This window comes from Callithrix jacchus, chromosome 4, assembly GCF_049354715.1.
Source record: "Callithrix jacchus isolate 240 chromosome 4, calJac240_pri, whole genome shotgun sequence".
Lineage (NCBI taxonomy): Eukaryota > Metazoa > Chordata > Mammalia > Primates > Cebidae > Callithrix > Callithrix jacchus.
Window position 1 is genome coordinate 173,060,895 of NC_133505.1, and position 20,254 is coordinate 173,081,148.

Consider the following 20,254-nt stretch of genomic DNA (forward strand, 5'->3'; position numbering starts at 1 on the left):
TCAAGTTTTGTGAAAGAGAAACTGGAGGACCAGGCTCTTTCTTATACCATCGGCTGGAGCCACCGCGCCTGGCTTCTCTCCCCGAGAGCTGTTGCTGAAATTCCACAGGGTTTGACCTCAGCAAGATCTTTGAAGACTGAGGGACTCAGTTATAAGCCATGTAACCAAGCTGAATTCAGACGGTGCCTTTAGATCAGAGTCGGATAAGGTAATAGTAGGAGAAGACCCCATTGCCTTGTCACTGGGGGATTCACTTGCAGAGGCACAAAACGGGGGCTGATCCGCCTCACAGGAGCAGGCTGTTTCCAGAAGGGCACTGTGGCTTCTGGGCTGACAAACCCTAGGCTTGTTTCTTTGAGCTCACTGGCAGGCAGTGATTGTTTCTGGGACTGCTGCCTGTCAGCCGATAAACAATCTAAAGAAAACTCTGTGAGCAATGGCTCAGACAGAAGAAAATTCCAAGGAGCTTCGTATGCTTACGTGAAATATGTTTCACAAAAGCGTCGTAGGCTTATGGGAAATACGTTTCGAAGTGTAAGTGCAACTCTTCTGTCTAAGGTGGAATACAGGTCTACTCTTCACCACGGGGACATCTCGACGAAGGAACAGCACCTGGATGTGCAAAAGGTAGGCGCCCATCTAAGTTCTCCTTCAAACCCTCCCAGTGAGATGGAGGAGCAGGGCAAACCAGCCTCAACAATCCAAATAACAGACACAGCAAGCCTACACTCCCCAGGCTGCAGAGGAGCCGCTTCACAGCAAAACCTGGTTTTCTGCTTTTCACACCTCGGTGGACATTCTACCACTAACGTAACACTGCAGTCTCCACCCAATTTTCTCAGCAGCTGTCAATCATGATAGATTTCCTTCCTGAACGTCTCCTGGATGGGTTCAAGACTCTGCGCAGACTAAACACAGAGATGCTATCAGAGGGAATCGCAGATTGTTCCTCTATATTTAAACTTTCTTTTTTGTTTGTCTATAATCCATAAATTCTTGAAATCAAGGGACCTGAGATTTGTTTTTGGCTGGTGTCTTTTGTTTTTCCGGTGTAAGAAACACAGTCCCAGTGAATATGCAGGCCATGCCTCAGGATCTATCCTTTTGAAATATCTATTTTCAGAGGCCCTGGAGGCAACGCCACACACCTACAACGATCTGATCTTTGATAAACCTGACAAAAACAAGCAATGGGGAAAGGATTCCCTGTTTAATAAATGGTGTTGGGAAAACTGGCTAGCCATGTGCAGAAAGCAGAAACTGGACCCCTTCCTTATACCTTACACTAAAATTAACTCCAGATGGATTAAAGACTTAAACATAAGATCTAACACCATAAAACCCTAAAAGAAAATCTAGGCAAAACCATTCAGGACATAGGCATAGGCAAGGACATCATGACCAAAACACCAAAAGCACTGGCAACAAAAGCCAAAATAGACAAATGGGACCTAATGAAACTCCACAGCTTCTGCACAGCAAAAGAAACAGTCATTAGAGTGAATCGGCAACCAACAGAATGGGAAAAAAATTTTGCAGTCTACCCATCTGACAAAGGGCTGATATCCAGAATCTACTAAGAACTAAAACAGATTTACAAGAACAAAACAAACAAGCCCATTCAAAAGAGGGCAAAGGATATGAACAGACACTTTTCAAAAGAAGACATACATGAGGCCAACAATCATATGAAAAAATGCTCATCGTCACTGGTCATCAGAGAGATGCAAATCAAAACCACATTTAAATACCATCTCACGCCAGTTAGAATGGCGATCATTAAACAATCTGGAGACAACAGATGCTGGAGAGGATGTGGAGACATAGGAACACTTTTACACTGTTGGTGGGAGTGGAAATTAGTTCAACCATTGTGGAAGACAGTGTGGTGATTCCTCAAGGACCTAGAAATAGAAATTCCATTTGACCCAGCAATCCCATTACTGGGTATATATCCAAAGGATTATAAATCATTCTACTATAAGGACACATGCACACGAATGTTCATTGCAGCACTGTTCACAATAGCAAAGACGTAGAACCATCCCAAATGCCCATCAATGATAGACTGGACAGGGAAAATGTGGCACACATACACCATGGAATACTATTCAGCCATAAAAAACAGTAAGTTCATATCCTTTGTAGGGACATGGATGAATCTGGAAACCATAATTCTCAGCAAACTGACACAAGAACAGAAAATCAAATGCCTGATGTTCTCACTTATAGGAGGGTGATGAACAATGAGAACACATGGACACAGGGAGGGGAGCATCACACACTGGGGTCTGTTGAGGGGGGCCGAGGGAGAGACAGTGTGGGGGCGGGGAGGTCAAGGAGGGATAACATGGGGAGAAATGCCAGATGTAGGTGACGGGGGGATGGAGACAGCAAACCACATTGTCATGTGTGTACCTATGCAGCAATCCTGCATGATCTGCTCATGCACCCCAGAACCTAAAGTACAATTTAAAAAAAAGAGATATCTGTTTTCATTAAAACTTCAGTGGAGCTCTGGGCAAATGAGAATGGGATGGGGTCATCTCAATGTTGTCATCAATTTGAACAATCTCTTCAGAGTGTAGGAGAATCACAGTTGATGAAAATTACTCCTTACACTCTACTCGCTGGCTGGGCAGATGTCCTTTGAAGGGCAAGTTAGTGGACGACCTCATATCAAAGCAAACCATGTGCTATGGATGTGTCTGGGAATAAGCTGGGCTGGTCCCAGTCATGATGGCAGCACAGGCAGGGACCTCGCTCTGCGACAGCCTGGGGTTCAGCTCCACAGGAAAGGGGTGGAGTTTCAAGTGTCTTTTAGAGAGGATGTACAATTTTTTTTTTAACATAAATTTAATTCTGATTTTAACAGGAAATTTTACCTTCAATCGACATTTTACTAACGAAAAAACTCTAGAAACCGTATTCTGGATTCCCAGATCAAATATTTAAACTAGCTACAATTACAGAAGCTAAAGTTACTATGTAGAGATTGCCAAATGGGTTATATTGTTTCTATATACTGTTATTGATGGTTGGGAGTAAAAACGCTAGCTCTCCGCCAACGTTTTCTGTAAACAAGACTAGCTTGCTTGCTGCGTATTAATTAACTAATTAATTAATTAGAGATGGGGTTTCACCATATTGGTCAGGCTGATCTCGAACTCCTAACCTCAGGTGATATACTCTCCTTGGCCTCCCAAAGTGCTGCAATTACAGGCGTGAGCCACCGTGCCTGGCCAAGCTTATTTATTTATTTGAGTATTTTCTTTCTCTCACCCTGTTTTCTTTCCTTCCTTTCCTTGCCAAATTCTGTACCTGTCCCCCAACTCTATTTTCTCAAAATACTGGGGCCCCAAAGCTTTTATTCTTGGTGTGTGTCATACACAGGCTACAAAAGGTGCTCATCCTACGTGCTGGATGTGACTGAAAATATTCATGATTTGCAAAACTATCTTTTAATGGATGGCCTCATATCAAAAGAAACTGAACTCCTTCATATCAGAGCTTGGAAAATGGCAAATGGAAAGAATGTTCACTCAGGCTCAGGTGCCCCTGCTGGAGTCACTGCGCCGCTGGGCACATGACCACATACGCTGTGCTCCTACGCCCCGTGCTCCCACACACCGTATGTGCTCCCACGCGCTGCACTCACACGGGGCCCTGCTCACGCGGCAGGCCTGCCTTACCTTCACAGCATACTCGGTGTCAGTGGCTTTATGCACACATCGCTTGCACACCGAGTAGGAGCCGACCCCGATGTCTTCCTTGATCTCGTAGCCATCAGTGAAGTGGATGTTGTTCCCGTGTAACTGCTGCAGAGGGGCCAGGAGAAGAGGGGCTGTCAGAACCCTCATGAAATGGGGCAATGCAGCTACATGCACGCAGAATGGGGGGAGAAGAGAGGCACCCGCTGTGAACCCAGGGTGTGGAGGCCCAGGAGTTCATAGGTTCCTGTGCCCCAGGCTGCAGAGTTACTTAGTGATGCTCTAGACCTAAATCCTAGCTTCTCTGATTCCTTGGGCGATGACTCTTGAGTTTTACACAGTGGGACATTCAGTGTCCACTGACTGATGTGTTTCTCCCAAAGATCCGAGAGCAGGAGCATCTGCAAGTGAGACGGAAGTGCCGGCAGCTACTGGGTGTGCGGCTCCAATGCCTGTATCCACAGCAAGACTCTGGATGGAATCTGATTCCATAGTGTCCAAGTCACAGCCTGTTCTGACCTGCACACAGAAGCCCCACCCACCTGCTCCTAAATGAGGCAGAAAGCCACCCATGGCAGCATGCAGTATCATGGCAATGTCCGCTGTACACATGCTGTATTTCTCCAAAAGGCCGCAGGGAAGGAAATAGGATGGAGATCCAATGCCATCCAATTTACCTGGACTTAATTCTTAAATAAGTTTAATCGTAATTAGAATTAGGATTAATTAAGCTTAATCTCCCAGAATTCTCTGTATTCTGGTTACGTTTATTAGGTGGGAAACTCATTATAAAAATATCACCTTCCATAAACCCCCCAAAGCCTCCATTTCATCAGAGGAAAATGATGCCCACGAATCAAACTGCTATCTTAGCGTCCTCGCTGGGCTCCACAGTGAAGATGCTCCAGTCTCTGGCCATAGACACACCATGGTGACATTCTACCCAGGGATTTTTCTTCCTTAAGATGAATGCAAATTAGGGTGGGAGCAAGGGCTCAGAACACCAATGAGACCACTACAGGGACCATCATGGGGACCACCATGGCAGATACTCAGAACAATAGGAAGTGCCAGGGAGGAAGAATTGGTGATTGAAGTCCACTCACCCTAAGCACCCAATCCCCAGGTGACTGAGGCCACAGGGAACACCAGAGTCACCCCTCATCCAAGTGCCCTTTACCCCCAACCCACTGCAGGCAAACACAGTTACCTGCACGATTGGGTGGACTGGGACTCTGTGGAGATCTTGTTGTGAGGGCTCTTGGATCAGATTTGAGGCCACAAAGCTGAATCCTCTAAACAGGTGATGAGCATTCGCACTTGGGGGGACACCAGGAGAGTCTGCAGGTGACAGGGGCAGAGTTCAGATATCACAAAAGCTGGGTGACCCTGGGGTAAAGCAGTGGTGTCTGTGTGTGTGTGTGTGTGCATGTGGTATGTGTGTGTAAGTTGTGTGTGCATGCGTGTGTGTGTTGTATGCCTGTGTTGGAGGAAAAGGTAAAATAACATGTAGAAATGCTGAACCAGATGAAACAGGTGCTAATGGTTTGATTTTTAAATGGCAAAAATACCCGGAACAAAAACTTCAGGATTATCATCGATGGCATCTTTCAGTTTGCTGCCTTCTGAATTTACTATGCATTCTTAACCACAGTCCTTCACCCGCACCCACTCCAGACTCAGTTAAGAAGACACCAAGAACCTCAGGATGGAATTGTCAATGAATGTTAGCATCTGGTCTCCAGATTCGACAGCTCCCACCCCCGCGCCCACAGCTGCGTAACTGTGTGTGTGCTGTGCACGTGTTCTGCTCTCAACATTGCCCAAATTTGGGCAATGTTGCTCCTGCCACAACAAGGCAGAGCACACAAGGTGTGATTCCCTTCCATTAAGATTATTCTGATCTCTGTAAGATCTGTGTTCAAAAGCATGACTGCTGTGAGATCAATCCCACTTCAAGTTTATCATTAAGAAAAACAAAAGGATAAATGCGTCATGGGGAAAAAAAATATCTGCATCATACATAACAGATGAGAACCTAAACTCTCTATTAACCAAAAGCTCCCAGAGATCAATGAGAAAAGAGCAAAATACTCAAAGGAAGGAATTCTGATAGCTACCATAGGCTTGAAACAATGCCCAATCTCTCTAAGAAGTGAGCATACACATATTTAAATAGGATCATGATTTTGCCCAATGAATCAATGAAAGTGAAACAAATCAATCACATCTGGGTTTGCTGGGGGTAGACACCCTTCTAATTGCAGGAGAGAGCATAACTGGCACAATCTTTTGGAAAGTCAATTGGTAGTGGTCATACAACTTTAAAATCTGCGTGTCCTCGAAGACAACTCCACATCTAGAAATTTATCCCGCAGAATTGCTTTCAAAAGTACACAGTAATAAACTGTAGATGATACAAACACATAGAAAAACATCCCATGCTCATAAACCAGAAGAACTAATATCATTAAAATGAACGTACTGCCCAAAGCAATCTACAGATTCAATGAAATCTCTATCAAAAGACCAACGTCATTTTTCACAGAATTAGAAAAACCAATCCTAAAGTTAACATGGAACCAACAAAGAGCCCGAAGAGCCAAAGCAATTTTCAGTGAAAGGAACAAAGCTAGAAGCATCACATTACCTGCCTTCAATTACACCATAAGGATCCAGTAACCAAAATAGCATGGCACTGGCATAAAAACAGACAGAGATTAATGGAACAGAATAGAGAACCTGGAAATGAAGCCGCGTACTTAGCGCCAACTCATCTTTGACAAAGTTGACAAACACATATACTGGAGAAAGGACACTCTTTTCAATAAATGGTACTGGGAAAATTAGTTTGTCATAAGCAAAAGAATGAAGCTGGACCCCTATGTCTCACCATATACAAAAATCAACTAAGGTAGATTAAAGTCTTAAGTGACCGAAGGCCTGAGACAGTGAAAACACTAGAAGAAATCCTAGGGAAAACTCTTCTGGATATGGGTCTAGGCAAAGACTTCAAAAGTCCCTTAAGACCTCAAAAGCACAAGCAACGAAAACAAAAACAGACATATGAGACTTGAACTAGAAAGCTTTTGCAGAGCGTAAGAAATCGCCGACGGAAAGAACAGACAAGCTGCAGAATGGGAGGAAAGATTTGCTAACTATGCAACTGACAGGGGAGTAATATCCGGAATGTACAAGGAACTTAAACAACTCAACAACAGCAACAAAACAAACAACCCATTGCATTTTGGCCAGAGGACACAGACAGTTTTCAAAAGAGGACATACAGATGGACAGACGGTATATGAAAAAATGCTCAGGATCACTAGTCGTAAGAGAAACACAAATGAAAACCACAGTGAGATATCATCTTACATCCATCAGAATGGCTATCACTAAAATGTCAAAAAAGTAACAGATGTTGGTGAGAATGTGGAGAAAGGGAACGCTCATAGGCTGCTGGTGGGAATGTAAATTAGTACAACCTCTACAGAAAACAGTATGGAGCTTTCTCAAAGAACTAAAATTGGAACTACATTCAATGCAATCCCACTGCTGGGCATCGACCCCAAGAAAAAGAACTCATTGTCTCAAAAAGACACCCACACTTGCGAGCTTACTGCAGCACTATTCATAATTGTAAAGTTGTGGAGTCAACCTCAGTGTCCCTCAACTGGAGACTGGATAAAGAAGATGTGAAATGTACACACAATGGAATACTTTCAGTCATAAACAAGAATGAAATCATGTCTTTTGCAGCAACATGGATGGAAACGGAGGCCATTTTTTAAGTGAAGCAACTCAGGAAGATCAAACCCCACATGCTCTCACTCATAAGTGGGTGCCGAATAATGTGTGCGTGTGGCTGTCGAGTGTGGAGGGACAGAGAATGGAGACGTGGAAGGGTGGGAGGAGGTGAGGGATGAGAAGTGACTTCATGGGTACAATGAACACTCCTAGGTGATGGTGACGCTGAAAGCCCAGCCCGCACCGCTGTGCAACACACCCATGAACAAGGCTACAGCTGTACCCCTGACATTGACACAAATAAAAAACACAACGAGCAAACCAAAAACCCCAAAGTACTGAGACATAAGTGTAGAAAAAGTCTGTTTCACCGATATATGTTACAGAAAAGAAAAGGGAGACACGAAATACTCCTCACTAAGACAATCATGGCCACGGTCAACAGTGGCCCATCCGTATCAGGACGCTCTGTAATAGATGCTGTGAGTTCTGCCAGCGAGACCAGGGCCACCAGAAGGAGCCACAGCTACGTGGACTGACGGAGATGTGGCTTCCTAATTGTTTGTCAAACTGAAAAAAGCAAAGAGCTGTTGAAGAAGAACTCAGACATTATTTTAATAATTTAAATATATATATATATATATATAAATAGATGAGCTAGGTGCGGTGGCTCATGTCTGTAATCCCAGCACTTTGGGAGGCTGAGGTGGTGGATTGTCTGAGGTCAGGAGCTCAAGACCAGCCTGGGCAACATAGTGAAACCCCATCCCTAATAAAAATACAAAAAGCCAGGCGTAGTGGTGGGTGCCTGTAATCCCAGCTACTAGGGAGGGCGAGGCAGGAGAACTGCCTGAACCCGGGAGGTGGAGGTTGCAGTGAGCAGAGATTGTACCCTTGCACTCCAGCCTGGGCAACAAGAACAAAACTCTGTCTCAAAAAAAAAAATAGAGTAATAGGATAACAGAATAAGAGATTTAATATATTAAAATAGAATATATATTACATTAAAATACAATATTATATACATGTAAACTTTATAAAATATAATATGTAATTTTTCCTGAAAACATCCACATGTAAAAGTATAAACATCCTTATTTATGTATCTCTTAAGACTCCATGTTTGCAGAGGATGTAACTGTATATTCTAGAATTCTCTACCTGCAAGCCTTTGTCTCTCAGCCCTGGTTCCTCGCCTCCTCTGTTTAGGGTCTGTACTTCGAAATGAAAAAAATACACCCAGTTCTCAGTTTTATCTCATGGTGAGGCAGGCGTGTGGGGGTGGCAGACCGCTGCAGAGAACATGTGTTTTGTTTCTTAGTATCATATTCTGGGGCAATGGTTATGAGGGCTGCTTCTCCAAAACCCAGGAACCAGCCCCCACTCTGCGTGGCCCTCTGGTGCCAGTGGGGGCCAGGCCGCAGACAGACAGACGACCCAGCACCCCACTGGTGCTCTTCCGGTGGTAGGAAGCTGCATGGACCTGCTTATTGTCAGTGTCCTGGACCAAGAGGCAGGCAGAGCCAGCGTCGGCCCTCAAAGGGGCCTTCACAGTCCCCCCAGGTAGATGCCTGCAGGATCCTGGACTAATGTGACCCGAGCTGGCTGTGTTTGGAAATAATCTTCCAACCGCCAGACTAGCGAGGCATCATTAAAAACCCAAGGAACACTGAGTTGTGTTTAGAAACTGAAATTCTGCAGTGCAACCTGGCAGAGAAGCACGGGCTTTCTGAGCGGCTCTGCTTCCCGGTACACGGAGCCACTCAAGGACGAAGCGCTCTTGCTGCTGAGAGTTTGTTAACTGCACGGAAGTCTGGCTTTGAGGTCGGCCTCCTCCCAGAAATCACACCAGCTACCACGTGCCTCATATTCTCCCTAGAAAAATGAAGCGCACATGGCTACATCACAGTTTAAAACATCTTCAAACCTGGAGGCACTTTCATGTCCTAACTTAGGGCTTTAGACTCAGAACCTGAGGAACCATGACAAGTGTGAAGTGCTGAGCACAGATGGGGAGTCTAATTCACAGCCCGTGGAGCGGTGTGTGGATGGGGAGTCCAACCCACAGCCCGTGGAGCGGTGTGTGGATGAGGAGTCCAACCCACAGCCGGTGGAGCGGTGTGTGGATGAGGAGTCCAACCCACAGCCCGTGGAGCGGCGTGTGGATGAGGAGTCCAACCCACAGTCCGTGGAGCGGTGTGTGGATCGGGAGTCTAACCCACAGCCCGTGGAGCGGTGTGTGGATCGGGAGTCCAACCCACAGCCCGTGGAGCGGTGTGTGGATCGGGAGTCTAACCCACAGCCCGTGGAGCGGTGTGTGGATGGGGAGTCCAACCCACAGCCCGTGGAGCGGTGTGTGGATGGGGAGTCTAACCCACAGCCCGTGGAGCGGTGTGTGGATGGGGAGTCCAACCCACAGCCCGTGGAGCGGTGTGTGGATGGGGAGTCTAACCCACAGCCCGTGGAGCGGTGTGTGGATCGGGAGTCCAATTCACAGCCCGTGGAGCGGTGTGTGGATGGGGAGTCCAACCCACAGCCCGTGGAGCGGTGTGTGGATGGGGAGTCCAACCCACAGCCCGTGGAGCGGTGTGTGGATCGGGAGTCCAACCCACAGCCCGTGGAGCGGTGTGTGGATCGGGAGTCCAACCCACAGCCCGTGGAGCGGTGTGTGGATGGGGAGTCCAACCCACAGCCCGTGGAGCGGTGTGTGGATCGGGAGTCCAATTCACAGCCCGTGGAGCGGTGTGTGGATTGGGAGTCTAATTCACAGCCCGTGGAGCGGTGTGTGGATGGGGAGTCTAATTCACAGCCCGTGGAGCGGTGTGTGGATCGGGAGTCCAACCCACAGCCCGTGGAGCGGTGTGTGGATCGGGAGTCCAATTCACAGCCCGTGGAGCGGTGTGTGGATCGGGAGTCTAATTCACAGCCCGTGGAGCGGTGTGTGGATGGGGAGTCTAATTCACAGCCCGTGGAGCGGTGTGTGGATGGGGAGTCCAACCCACAGCCCGTGGAGCGGTGTGTGGATGGGGAGTCCAACCCACAGCCCGTGGAGCGGTGTGTGGATCCGGAGTCCAACCCACAGCCCGTGGAGCGGTGTGTGGATCGGGAGTCCAATTCACAGCCCGTGGCGCGGTGTGTGGATGGGGAGTCTAACCCACAGCCCGTGGAGCGGTGTGTGGATCGGGAGTCTAACTCACAGCCCGTGGAGCGGTGTGTGGATCGGGAGTCTAATTCACAGCCCGTGGAGCGGTGTGTGGATCGGGAGTCTAATTCACAGCCCGTGGAGCGGTGTGTGGATCGGGAGTCTAATTCACAGCCCGTGGAGCGGTGTGTGGATGGGGAGTCCAACCCACAGCCCGTGGAGCGGTGTGTGGATGGGGAGTCCAACCCACAGCCCGTGGAGCGGTGTGTGGATGGGGAGTCCAACCCACAGCCCGTGGAGCGGTGTGTGGATCCGGAGTCCAACCCACAGCCCGTGGAGCGGTGTGTGGATCGGGAGTCCAATTCACAGCCCGTGGCGCGGTGTGTGGATGGGGAGTCTAACCCACAGCCCGTGGAGCGGTGTGTGGATCGGGAGTCTAACTCACAGCCCGTGGAGCGGTGTGTGGATCGGGAGTCTAATTCACAGCCCGTGGAGCGGTATGTGGATCGGGAGTCTAATTCACAGCCCGTGGAGCGGTGTGTGGATCGGGAGTCTAATTCACAGCCCGTGGAGCGGTGTGTGGATCGGGAGTTTAACTCACAGGTGGTGGAGGAGTGTGTGCAGGGGTGGGGTGCAAGCCATGTTAACCTGACAGATATGCTTTCATTGGTAACTGGAAAATCTGTAAGTCTGATAAGCAATGTCTTCTAGCCAACCAAGAGGTACGGAAGACACAGCCACACCTTCCTGGCCAGAGAACTTGTGCCTCTCCCCGCACAGACCAAGGAGAGCCTGCGGAAAGGGTAAGAGTGACAGCAATATACCGAAGGCCAAGAGGCTCTTTACCAGAAGTGAAGCGGCTGACATCTGGTCGATGTGGCTAGCTAGTAAGGAAACGACAGGTGGCCTAAATGGAATTTAAAGTACTTTGTAATCACCGGAGGGATGCTGGTTTTCAGCACAGTATTTAAGAAGAGCAAAAATGTGAGTTAGAGAAAAGGAAATTTAGAACTACAGTGATTACAAACAACCTCTGTTGATCCTGTGGGTATTTCCCGATTTGTGGAGCCTGCCGGATCGGATTTAAATCTTAGGTTGCCGTTTCTGGCTGAGCAGCATGCTCCAATGCGCAGCCAGTGTGTGATCAGGATTAGAAGCCAACTTGAACACTGGCTGAAGTCTAAGGAAAGACTGAAAACCCTCCCACAAGCAAATCCCCCGTGCACCCAGGGGCTAACATAAAGGATTTGTAGCTGCTCATTCACCCAGCCCTGTGCTCAGCTCACATCTTAGACACCTACTCTCCTATGTAAATCAGAATGAGTTTAATGTGTCTTTAGCACTTCAATGACAACCTACCTCAAAGGCAAACTGTGGTGTGAGAAATTAAGTAAACTGATTGGAGAACTGGAAAAACTAAGGAATAAGGAAGCCAATTCTGAATAGCATTGGAATGTGTTGTGTCTAATTATGTTTTTCTTAGGCTATATTAAAACAAAACTGAATTCTCTTTGAATTTCCACCCCCCCAAAAAAAAACACTTCTGGTGCCACTGGCCAACCAGGTGGGAGTTTAAATTCTTCATGGGTAAGGTAAAAGCCATGCCCATGTGAATATTCGAGTTGACTGTATTAACATTTTCTTACCAAGCAGCACAAATACGGACTTTCTTTCCACATTTTAAACACACAGCCCCACGTGGTGGCACCTCAGAAGGACATGTGCACATTCTGTTGGGGACCACATGGTCCCTGTGTACTCAGGGACAATGATCTCGTGGTCGAACCTAATTCTCTTTGAGCTCCTTCTATATTCAGGTCAACTGTAGGTGGACAAATGGAATGACCTGCTTGGGTAACCTGTGGGCAGAGCCAGGATGAAATCCTGCCCCATCTTTTCAAACTCAGAAACTGAAAGTAATCCTGTTCTGTGAATTAGGTTCATTTTGTCAATGGGAAGGACCAACCCCAACTCTTCCCAAATACTTTCTAAGGAAACTGAGGGCTAAGTGGAAATCCTACCATCACTTTTTTGAGAAAACAGACCCAGCAGTGTCCTCCAAGGCAGCCTCATTACATCACAAATCAGTGATGACCCAAGGCTGTAATGACAGTTTTGATTCTACCTGGGGACTGCAGGAGGACCCAAAAGAAGCAATGAGAAGTGGGTGGCAGGACCCCCGAGTTAACAGTGCCTTTCTTCCTGTTCTTCGTACCAACGTGGCCCAGGTCAGGAGGTGGCCTAGGCCCATCAGAAGTCCCACTCCAAGCCCCACCCGCTCCTGACCTGCACAAGCTCACACCCACCTCGATGTGCCCATGTGGGTATGGCAAACAGGGATTTCACCAACAGCCTGAACCCAGAGGAACAAATGGATTCACTGTTCTAACTTCATCTACACTTGACACTTCGTGGTTAACCATCTATCTGTTTCCTGATTATCTTTTTAAAAACATGACAATTTCAGATTCAAAAACGGTGAGGAAAAACTATGGCGAATTCCCACAGACCCAAGACGCGAGCTGGACAACCACCAGCTCTCCGGACGTGTCGCACTTACGTCTACAGAAGGAGCTTGGGGATGGTTTTGTACATAACCAGCATGCCGTTAGTGTTGTGGACTGACGATGTCCTTCCCAAATGCCAAAGTTAAAGCCCTAACCCCGTCTAACTGTATTTGGAGATAGGCCTTGGTATGGTTTGGCTCTGTCCCCAACCAGATCTCATCTTGTAGCTCCCATAATTCCCACGTGTTGTGGGAGGGACCTGGTGGAAGATGATTGAAACATGTGGGCGGGTCTTTCCCATGCTGTTCTGACGATGGTGAATAAGTCTCATGAGATCGGAGGGTCTTAAAAAGGGGAGTCCTCCTGCACGAGCTCTTTTTTTGCCTGTTGCCATCCACAGCAGATGGGACTTGCTCCTATTTGCCTTCTACCACGATCGTGAGGCTTCCTCAGCCATATGGAACTGCAAGTCCATTAAACTTCTTTCTTTTGTAAACTGCCCAGTCTCCAGCATGTCTTTATCAGCAGTGGGAAAACAGAATAATGTAGACTTTTAAGGGAATAACTGAAGTAATATGAGGATAAAAGTGTGAAGCCCTAATCCAGGAGGACTGCTGTCCTTATAAGAAGATGGAGAGACACCAGAGCTCAATCTTTCTATTGATTGATTGATTGAGGCAGAATCTTGCTCTGTCACCCATGCTGGACTGCAGTGGCATGATCTCGGCTCACTGTAACCTCCACCTCTTGGGTTCAAGCAATTCTCCTGCCTCAGCCTCCTGAGTAACTGGGATTATAGGTGCCCGCCACCACACCTGGCTAATATTTTTTTGTTTTAGTAGAGATGGGTTTTCACCATGTTGGCTAGGCTGGTCTCAAACTCCTGACCTTGTGATCTGCCCACCTTGGCCTCCCAAAATGCTGGGATTACAGGCATGAGCCACTGCACCCGGCCCAGCTCAATCTTGCTGTCTTTGCACATACAGAAGAAAGGCCATGTGGGGACACAGCAAGAAGACAGCTGTCCGCAGGTCAAGGCCAGAGCCCTCACAGGAACCAGCCCTGCCAGTACCTTGGACTTGGACTTCCAGACTGTGAGAAGATAAATGACTGCTGTTTAAACCAGCCAGTCTGTGGTATCCGTTATGATAGCCCTATCAGACCAGGACAATTACCACGTATAAGAAAAGCAAACTTTAATCCATCGATATCCCAAAAATATAACTTCTAAAGGGAGCTGACCAGCTCTGATGAAACTTGCTAGACCCCAAGAGTAATTTCAGACACACCAGGAGACCAAATGTATACATCCATTTGCTATGCTATTTAGTAGCCGATACAGCTTTTCAAATGGGTTTCTTTTTGCCATGGATAATATCCAGAGCTGACAAATCTACAGACATAACTGACAACCTTCCCTCTCCGTAAATGCACTTCAATTAATGAAAAAATTAATTAATTCAAGGAGGGATTTTAATTGTCTCCAGCTTCTTTTCTTGCTCTTGCTGTGTGTCTCTCTGACACAGAAAGTGACTGGACCAGTGACTTGGAATCCGAGAATCCATAGGACGCCTTCAGCATTTCCAGGGTGGAGGTTACGGAGGCAAGAACAGAGCACTGGGTCACTTAGGCCTTTACCACTGAGCAGAGAAAACTGCTAGCCCAACCCCTAAACAGACCAGACAGTTATTTTCCACCACAAGAATGCTTAAGCATGGGAATGCCCCGTTCCTAGATATCTGTCCCTACGGGGTCAGGTGGGAGAAGCCAGCGATAGAGGGAACCGCTGTGGCACACACCTGTGGGTGTCCGCGCTGTGAACTCGGGGTCAAAGTGGAAGGTGTCCTCAGGCCGGCCCACTGCTGGTTTGAACGGTGGCTTGATCTCCTTCCGGTACAGCTTCTATTAACATAAGGAAAGCAAGAAAGGGCGCTGAGGATGCAGAGACATCCCTGCAGAACACTGGGGATGCAGGAACCTGCTGCGGGGAGGGAGGGGCGGATCACAAGGTCAGGAGTTTGAGACCAGCATTCTTATCACAGACTGCGTTGGTCTCGTGGATTACGAGGGATTTCTACATATTCTCAAATATAGATGACATATAAAAATATATTAATATGTGTGGTATTAGCGATCATATGGCATATGTAAGAACTACATATTATAGACAGATATATATAAAAGGCATAGTTTGAGGTATAAAGGTTTGGGGACATGCTAAGTGTTTTTCATTTTATGGCAATCATTTTCAAGCTTCTTTTTGATAGTAGAATCTTTTTTTCCAAGTAAAATCATACAGGAGGGCAACCGCCTGCCCCCACTGCAGCCGTGGGGCTCTTTCCTCCCTGCCCTGGGACTCTGGGGCACCTAACCCTAACCCTAACCATGGACCTTCAGCTCTGTGAGACACTGCAAAAACTGCCACTTCAGAGCCAGCCCAGGGCGCTGTCTTACCACCTGTCTCAGGGTCTGTGCTCTGGGGGCCGTGGCACCTCTGCCAGGAACCTGCCTTCGGTGTCAGAATAGAGCACCCAGGCTCCTCTATGGGAGGATGCCTGCATCTGCAGAGACCCAGCTCTTCCCATGGCCCCCTCTGGGCTCTAACTTATTTCCTGGACAGGACCTTGGACAGAAGGCACAGAAAGTGCACAGCCCTCCGTGCTCCGGTCTCAGAGCTGCCTGCCTGACGATGCTTCCAAAGCTGAGATGAGTGGTTTTCAGTCCTCTGGGGCAACAACGGCCTCTGCTGGGATAATTGAATGTAAGGGAACAAGGCACAGGCATCTGGAACCTGGTGTGCTCCTCGGGCGGGGGATGCCGCAGGTGGTGGTTAGATGGAGGGAGCTGGAAGGGCACAGTGTGGAGAGAAGCGTGGAGAGGGAGGGCTGGGGCCTGCTGGGCAGATTCTGGGGAGGACGCTGGGTTTAGTCAAATCACCCTGGTGACAGAGGCACAGGCCATGCCCATGCGCTGAGGGGCCAGTCTGGTAGTTGGTAGGCAGCAGCAGAGCAGGGCCGGGCTGGGTCTTGCTGCCCCTACTGAGCATGGGGTTTCCTTGATCCTGCCTGGTGGGGTCCCCATGGTGTAGGCCGAAAACATCGAGCCTGCAGCCCTCTCTTGGGCACTTGTGCGTGACCATCTGGAGCTCAGCTCTGGAGTCAGGGACCCCCATGGCCATGCAGCTCTGGAAAACAGATGCAGCAGCTGCAGCTGAAGCCCGCTCTACATCTCTCAAGGACACCGGAAAGCAGATTTCAACACCTCTTCCGACAAGGCCTGATGGGAAGGGGGAGGAGGAAGGAGGGTGTTTGACGTCTGGGTCCCACCTGGGGCTCTGTTTATCCGGGAGCACCTGGGTCAGAGCCCAGGCTGGAAACCAGGGCCCACAGCTACTGCAGGAGAGCTGGGTGCCGTCTGATGCTCCCGAGCTCCCACGGGGGTTATCAGGAGTAGGAGCCATGGCCTGATGTACAGGAGAAGCTCAAGGCATGCACATGGAGACATCAGAGGATCAACAGGGTTGAATTCAGCCCCAAATTATTTGGTGCCCTGGGTGCACAGTTTGCATTAGGCATCCAGTTACTCTTCAAGCCATTTTCAGAAACGAAAGGATGCTGCTTTGTGCAGCGAGTCACAGGCCAGGTGGGAATAAACTCCCCAGATGCATGCATTTGCCCGAGAATGTCTCCTGAGCCAAGGAGACCAGATGACAAGCCCAGGCCATTGGGTGCCACAAACAGGCCACTGCAGCCCGTTCCCCACCCAGCAAGTCCTGGGAGCTGGGCTACTAAGAATCCTGCTGGAGTGAAAATCACAGCCTCCCTCTGCGTGAGAGCGAGGGAGGGAGGGAAGGAGAGACAGAGAGAGAGAGATGGGGGGAGAAAGAGATGGAGAGAAGGGGGGAGGGGTAGCAGGGAGAGGGAGATGGAAAGAGAGAGTGAGTGCATGCACTGGCTCACTCCAGCACAGCGCCAGGCCTCCTACTTTTATTATGAGGAGGAATTTATTTGCACAAGAGATTTCCATTAGAAACAAAATAAAATGCAAAACTAGTTGTCACTTATTAATTCTAGAGTGAAATCTTTGCCTCTGGAAAGCGAGAGCCCACATGGCCCGTCCAGCTTCTCTCCTCTGTGCCAGCTCTTCCTCCTTCACCCTGGGACCCCTGCCCCTGCCCCTTCCCCCGCCCCGCCACAGCCTCTGATAAAACCGTCTCCAGAGCCTGCTGTCCAGTGCTTCTCCATGGAGGGGTTTTGCCTCCACTGGGACTTCTGGCAGTGCCCGGAGACACTGGCTGCCACACCTGTGTGACTGCTGCAGGCTCCCAGGGGGTGGAAGCTGGGTGTATGGAACCCACCCACCCAGAACAGCCCCCTGCACAGCATTGCCCAGGCACCACCAGGGCTGAAGGTGGGAGACCCTCCATGCCTGCTTCCTTCTCTCCCCATCTCCCTTCCTGCCTTGTTTCTGCTCCAACCTTCGAAAATGTAACATCAATCTGATTCTTCAAGAAGGACTGGATGTTGAGGCAACTGGCTACTGTCCTTGGAACCCCTTACCCTCCCCATGGAACCCCCATGTGGCAAGGCTGCGGGCTCTGCCTGGCTTCCTGCAGACCACATCCTTCCCCCTCCTCATCAACCGAGGGGCAGGTGCCCCAGCCTTGCTTTGCACAAGCTGTCCAAGAAAGCACAGGCTCTCTCTCTGGCCACCCTGACCTGGGAGTCTCCGGCCCAGAGGCTGTCACCTTCCTGCCTTCCAGGTCAGAATCACAGCCCAGCACTGGCACTGCTATACATCCTCTGGGCTGAGGGCATTCCCATTCCTTTCATACGAAGTATGTGCTGCTAAGTCAGCTACCAGTTCCCTACATCCCAGGACGCTTCGCCTGGTGGCTGGGCTGACTTCCCCTGTGGTCTGCCCCATCTGTGCCTCGCCCAGTGCTGGGAGTCACCCAGGATGCCCAGTGAGGAGGTTCTGCAGCGTGCCCGTTCCACGCAAAAAGCTCCTGCTCGCACGGCGCAGGGACAAGCCTGCTTCTGCTTTCCTGCGCTCTCCACCCCTCAGGGGTGAGCCCAGGCTTTCAGCTCACAGACCCCAACACGGCCAGAGGGAGGCATACACGTGAGAGCGGACAGTTGCTAGCCAAGGGCCAGGGCCTTCCTTCTGTGCGCAGGAGCCTTCAGGCAACAGTCCACCCCGAGCGTGGTTCTGCCTGCTGATTTCATCCTCCAGACCACGAAGCCCCATCTGCCGGAGGCTGCTGCATTTTCACTCTGGTCTGGGCCAGGGAGTGAGGTTCTTCGTGGGCCCCCCGGGGGCTACCTGGAGCCGGTCACTCTGGCCCTGTGGACAGTTCCCTCGATGCTTGCTGCAATCTTAAAGGCCGGTCAGTGTCTTCCTGCTGCTGCAGAAACATGTGGAAGGTGCTAATGTGTGTTACTACTATGCACGCTTCTCCTTTCCATGTGCAAACCTAAGACTGGGCTTGAGGTTTTTGGGGGAGAAGTCACCCAGCCTCGTGCTGGGTATGGAGCCAGTGTAGGCAGGGCTGTGTTGAGAGGGAAATGGCAGCCGCATCTCACCTGGCATTTTGAGCTTGATGGGACAGACAGTAGCAATTCTGCCCCGGATCCCTCCTCTCCTAGACTCTGGGACAATTCATACCAAAACCCACAGAGAGAAAATGCAGGCTCATGATCAAATTCACCAGGCACATTTAAAAGCATGTCATTTGTCCCAGGATATCAGAATGACAGCGTGGCAGCAGTCTGAAACGCATTTCACATGATACACGTGCGCCTGAGGAGCCCGCAGCAGGTCTGTCAGGATTCTGTTTCTACTAAGACCTTCAGAGAGGTGAGAAGAGGATGGAGACAGCAACATGTAAAGGGGGACTGGGCAATGACACGGGAAACGGATGCAGTCTGGGGTCTCAGGCCCCAGCATCTGCCTTCTACAGACGGTCTGGCTTCAGGCATTGTGGAATTAATATGCTCCAATAAAGCAAGAGACACATTTACAGATCATTCCTGAAATAGTAACACAAGACTACACAGACCAGAGAGGAGACAGGATGGAAAGCGCCACAGGAAGAATCTGAACGATTTTCAAAGCGTCACGATGGGTGTGACGGGTCAGTGGCTCAGGGAGCGGGACTGTGCCTGCGGTTTACCCGGCTGCAAGTGGGTCCAACTGAATAAGCACCCAGACGAGAGAAACCAAAGGGTGATGATGGATTGCACAGGGTCCTTGCTGGGTCCCCTGCAGGGAGAGTGCCCCCAGTGTATATGACGCAGGTAAAAGGATAGAAATCTCGCTACGGGCAATGGCAGCAACAGCTGCCTGAGGAACCCTGTGTGTGAGGCCCTGACCTGCAGCCTGCGGCTCCCACACCCCCACTCCACCCTCTGTGCCACAGTGCAAATACTCTGCTTGTGGGTAAGAAGACCAGAGTGGCCTGAAGACCCAGAGCCCACCCTCTGCTCCTGCCAGGACACACAACAGCCAAGTTCAGGGCACGCCCCACACGCTGCCAGATCACTGAGCAAACCACACTTCTCATTGTCCCATGCCCTCAGTTTCCTCTACAAGCCTCTTTCATCTCGCAGAATAACAGCTAATGAAATACTTGGAAGGGTTTCAAAATGTACAAAGAACACAAACATGAGCTACAAGTACTAATGATTAATAACAAATAAGTCATAATAAGAGTCGATACGACCCGGGGCAGTGGGTCGAGCCTGTAATCCCAGCACTTTGGGAGACTGAGGGGGGCAGACCATGAGGTCAGGAGTTCCAGACCAGGCTGGCCAATATGGTGAAACCCCATCGCTACTAAAAATACCAAAATTAGGCAGCCGTGGTGGCATGTGCTGTAGTCCCAGCTACTTGGGAGGCTGAGGCAGCAGCAGAATTGCTTGCACCCGGAAGCAGAGGTTGTAGTGAGCCGAGATTGAGCCACTGCACTCCGGCCTGGGTGAGAGAGAGAGAGACTCCATCTTAAAAAAAAAAAAGTGTCTATGCAATACTAAGGGTCTAGGCCCTGAACAGAGTTCTAGAAACGAAGATGTCCCTCTTCCCAGTGACTGACCGTGTGTCTTCTGCATTATCGTTCTCTGCCTGTTAAAATATTTGCAGTCCTCTGG

General features: G+C 49.3%; 1 protein-coding gene across 9 annotated transcripts in view; it reads right to left on the minus strand.

Moving 5' to 3' along the window:
- Nucleotides 1-20,254, minus strand: part of RPS6KA2 (ribosomal protein S6 kinase A2) — a 494,183-nt gene that overhangs the window by 59,767 nt on the left and 414,162 nt on the right. For all 9 annotated transcript variants that reach the window (XM_078370459.1, XM_078370453.1, XM_078370456.1 and 6 more), the window contains 3 exons: nucleotides 14,906-15,008; nucleotides 4,921-5,051; nucleotides 3,693-3,818 (listed from right to left, as the gene is read on the minus strand). In XM_078370459.1, the coding sequence (XP_078226585.1) occupies nucleotides 3,693-3,818; nucleotides 4,921-5,051; nucleotides 14,906-15,008 (360 nt within the window). The remainder of the gene's footprint in view (nucleotides 1-3,692; nucleotides 3,819-4,920; nucleotides 5,052-14,905; nucleotides 15,009-20,254) is intronic.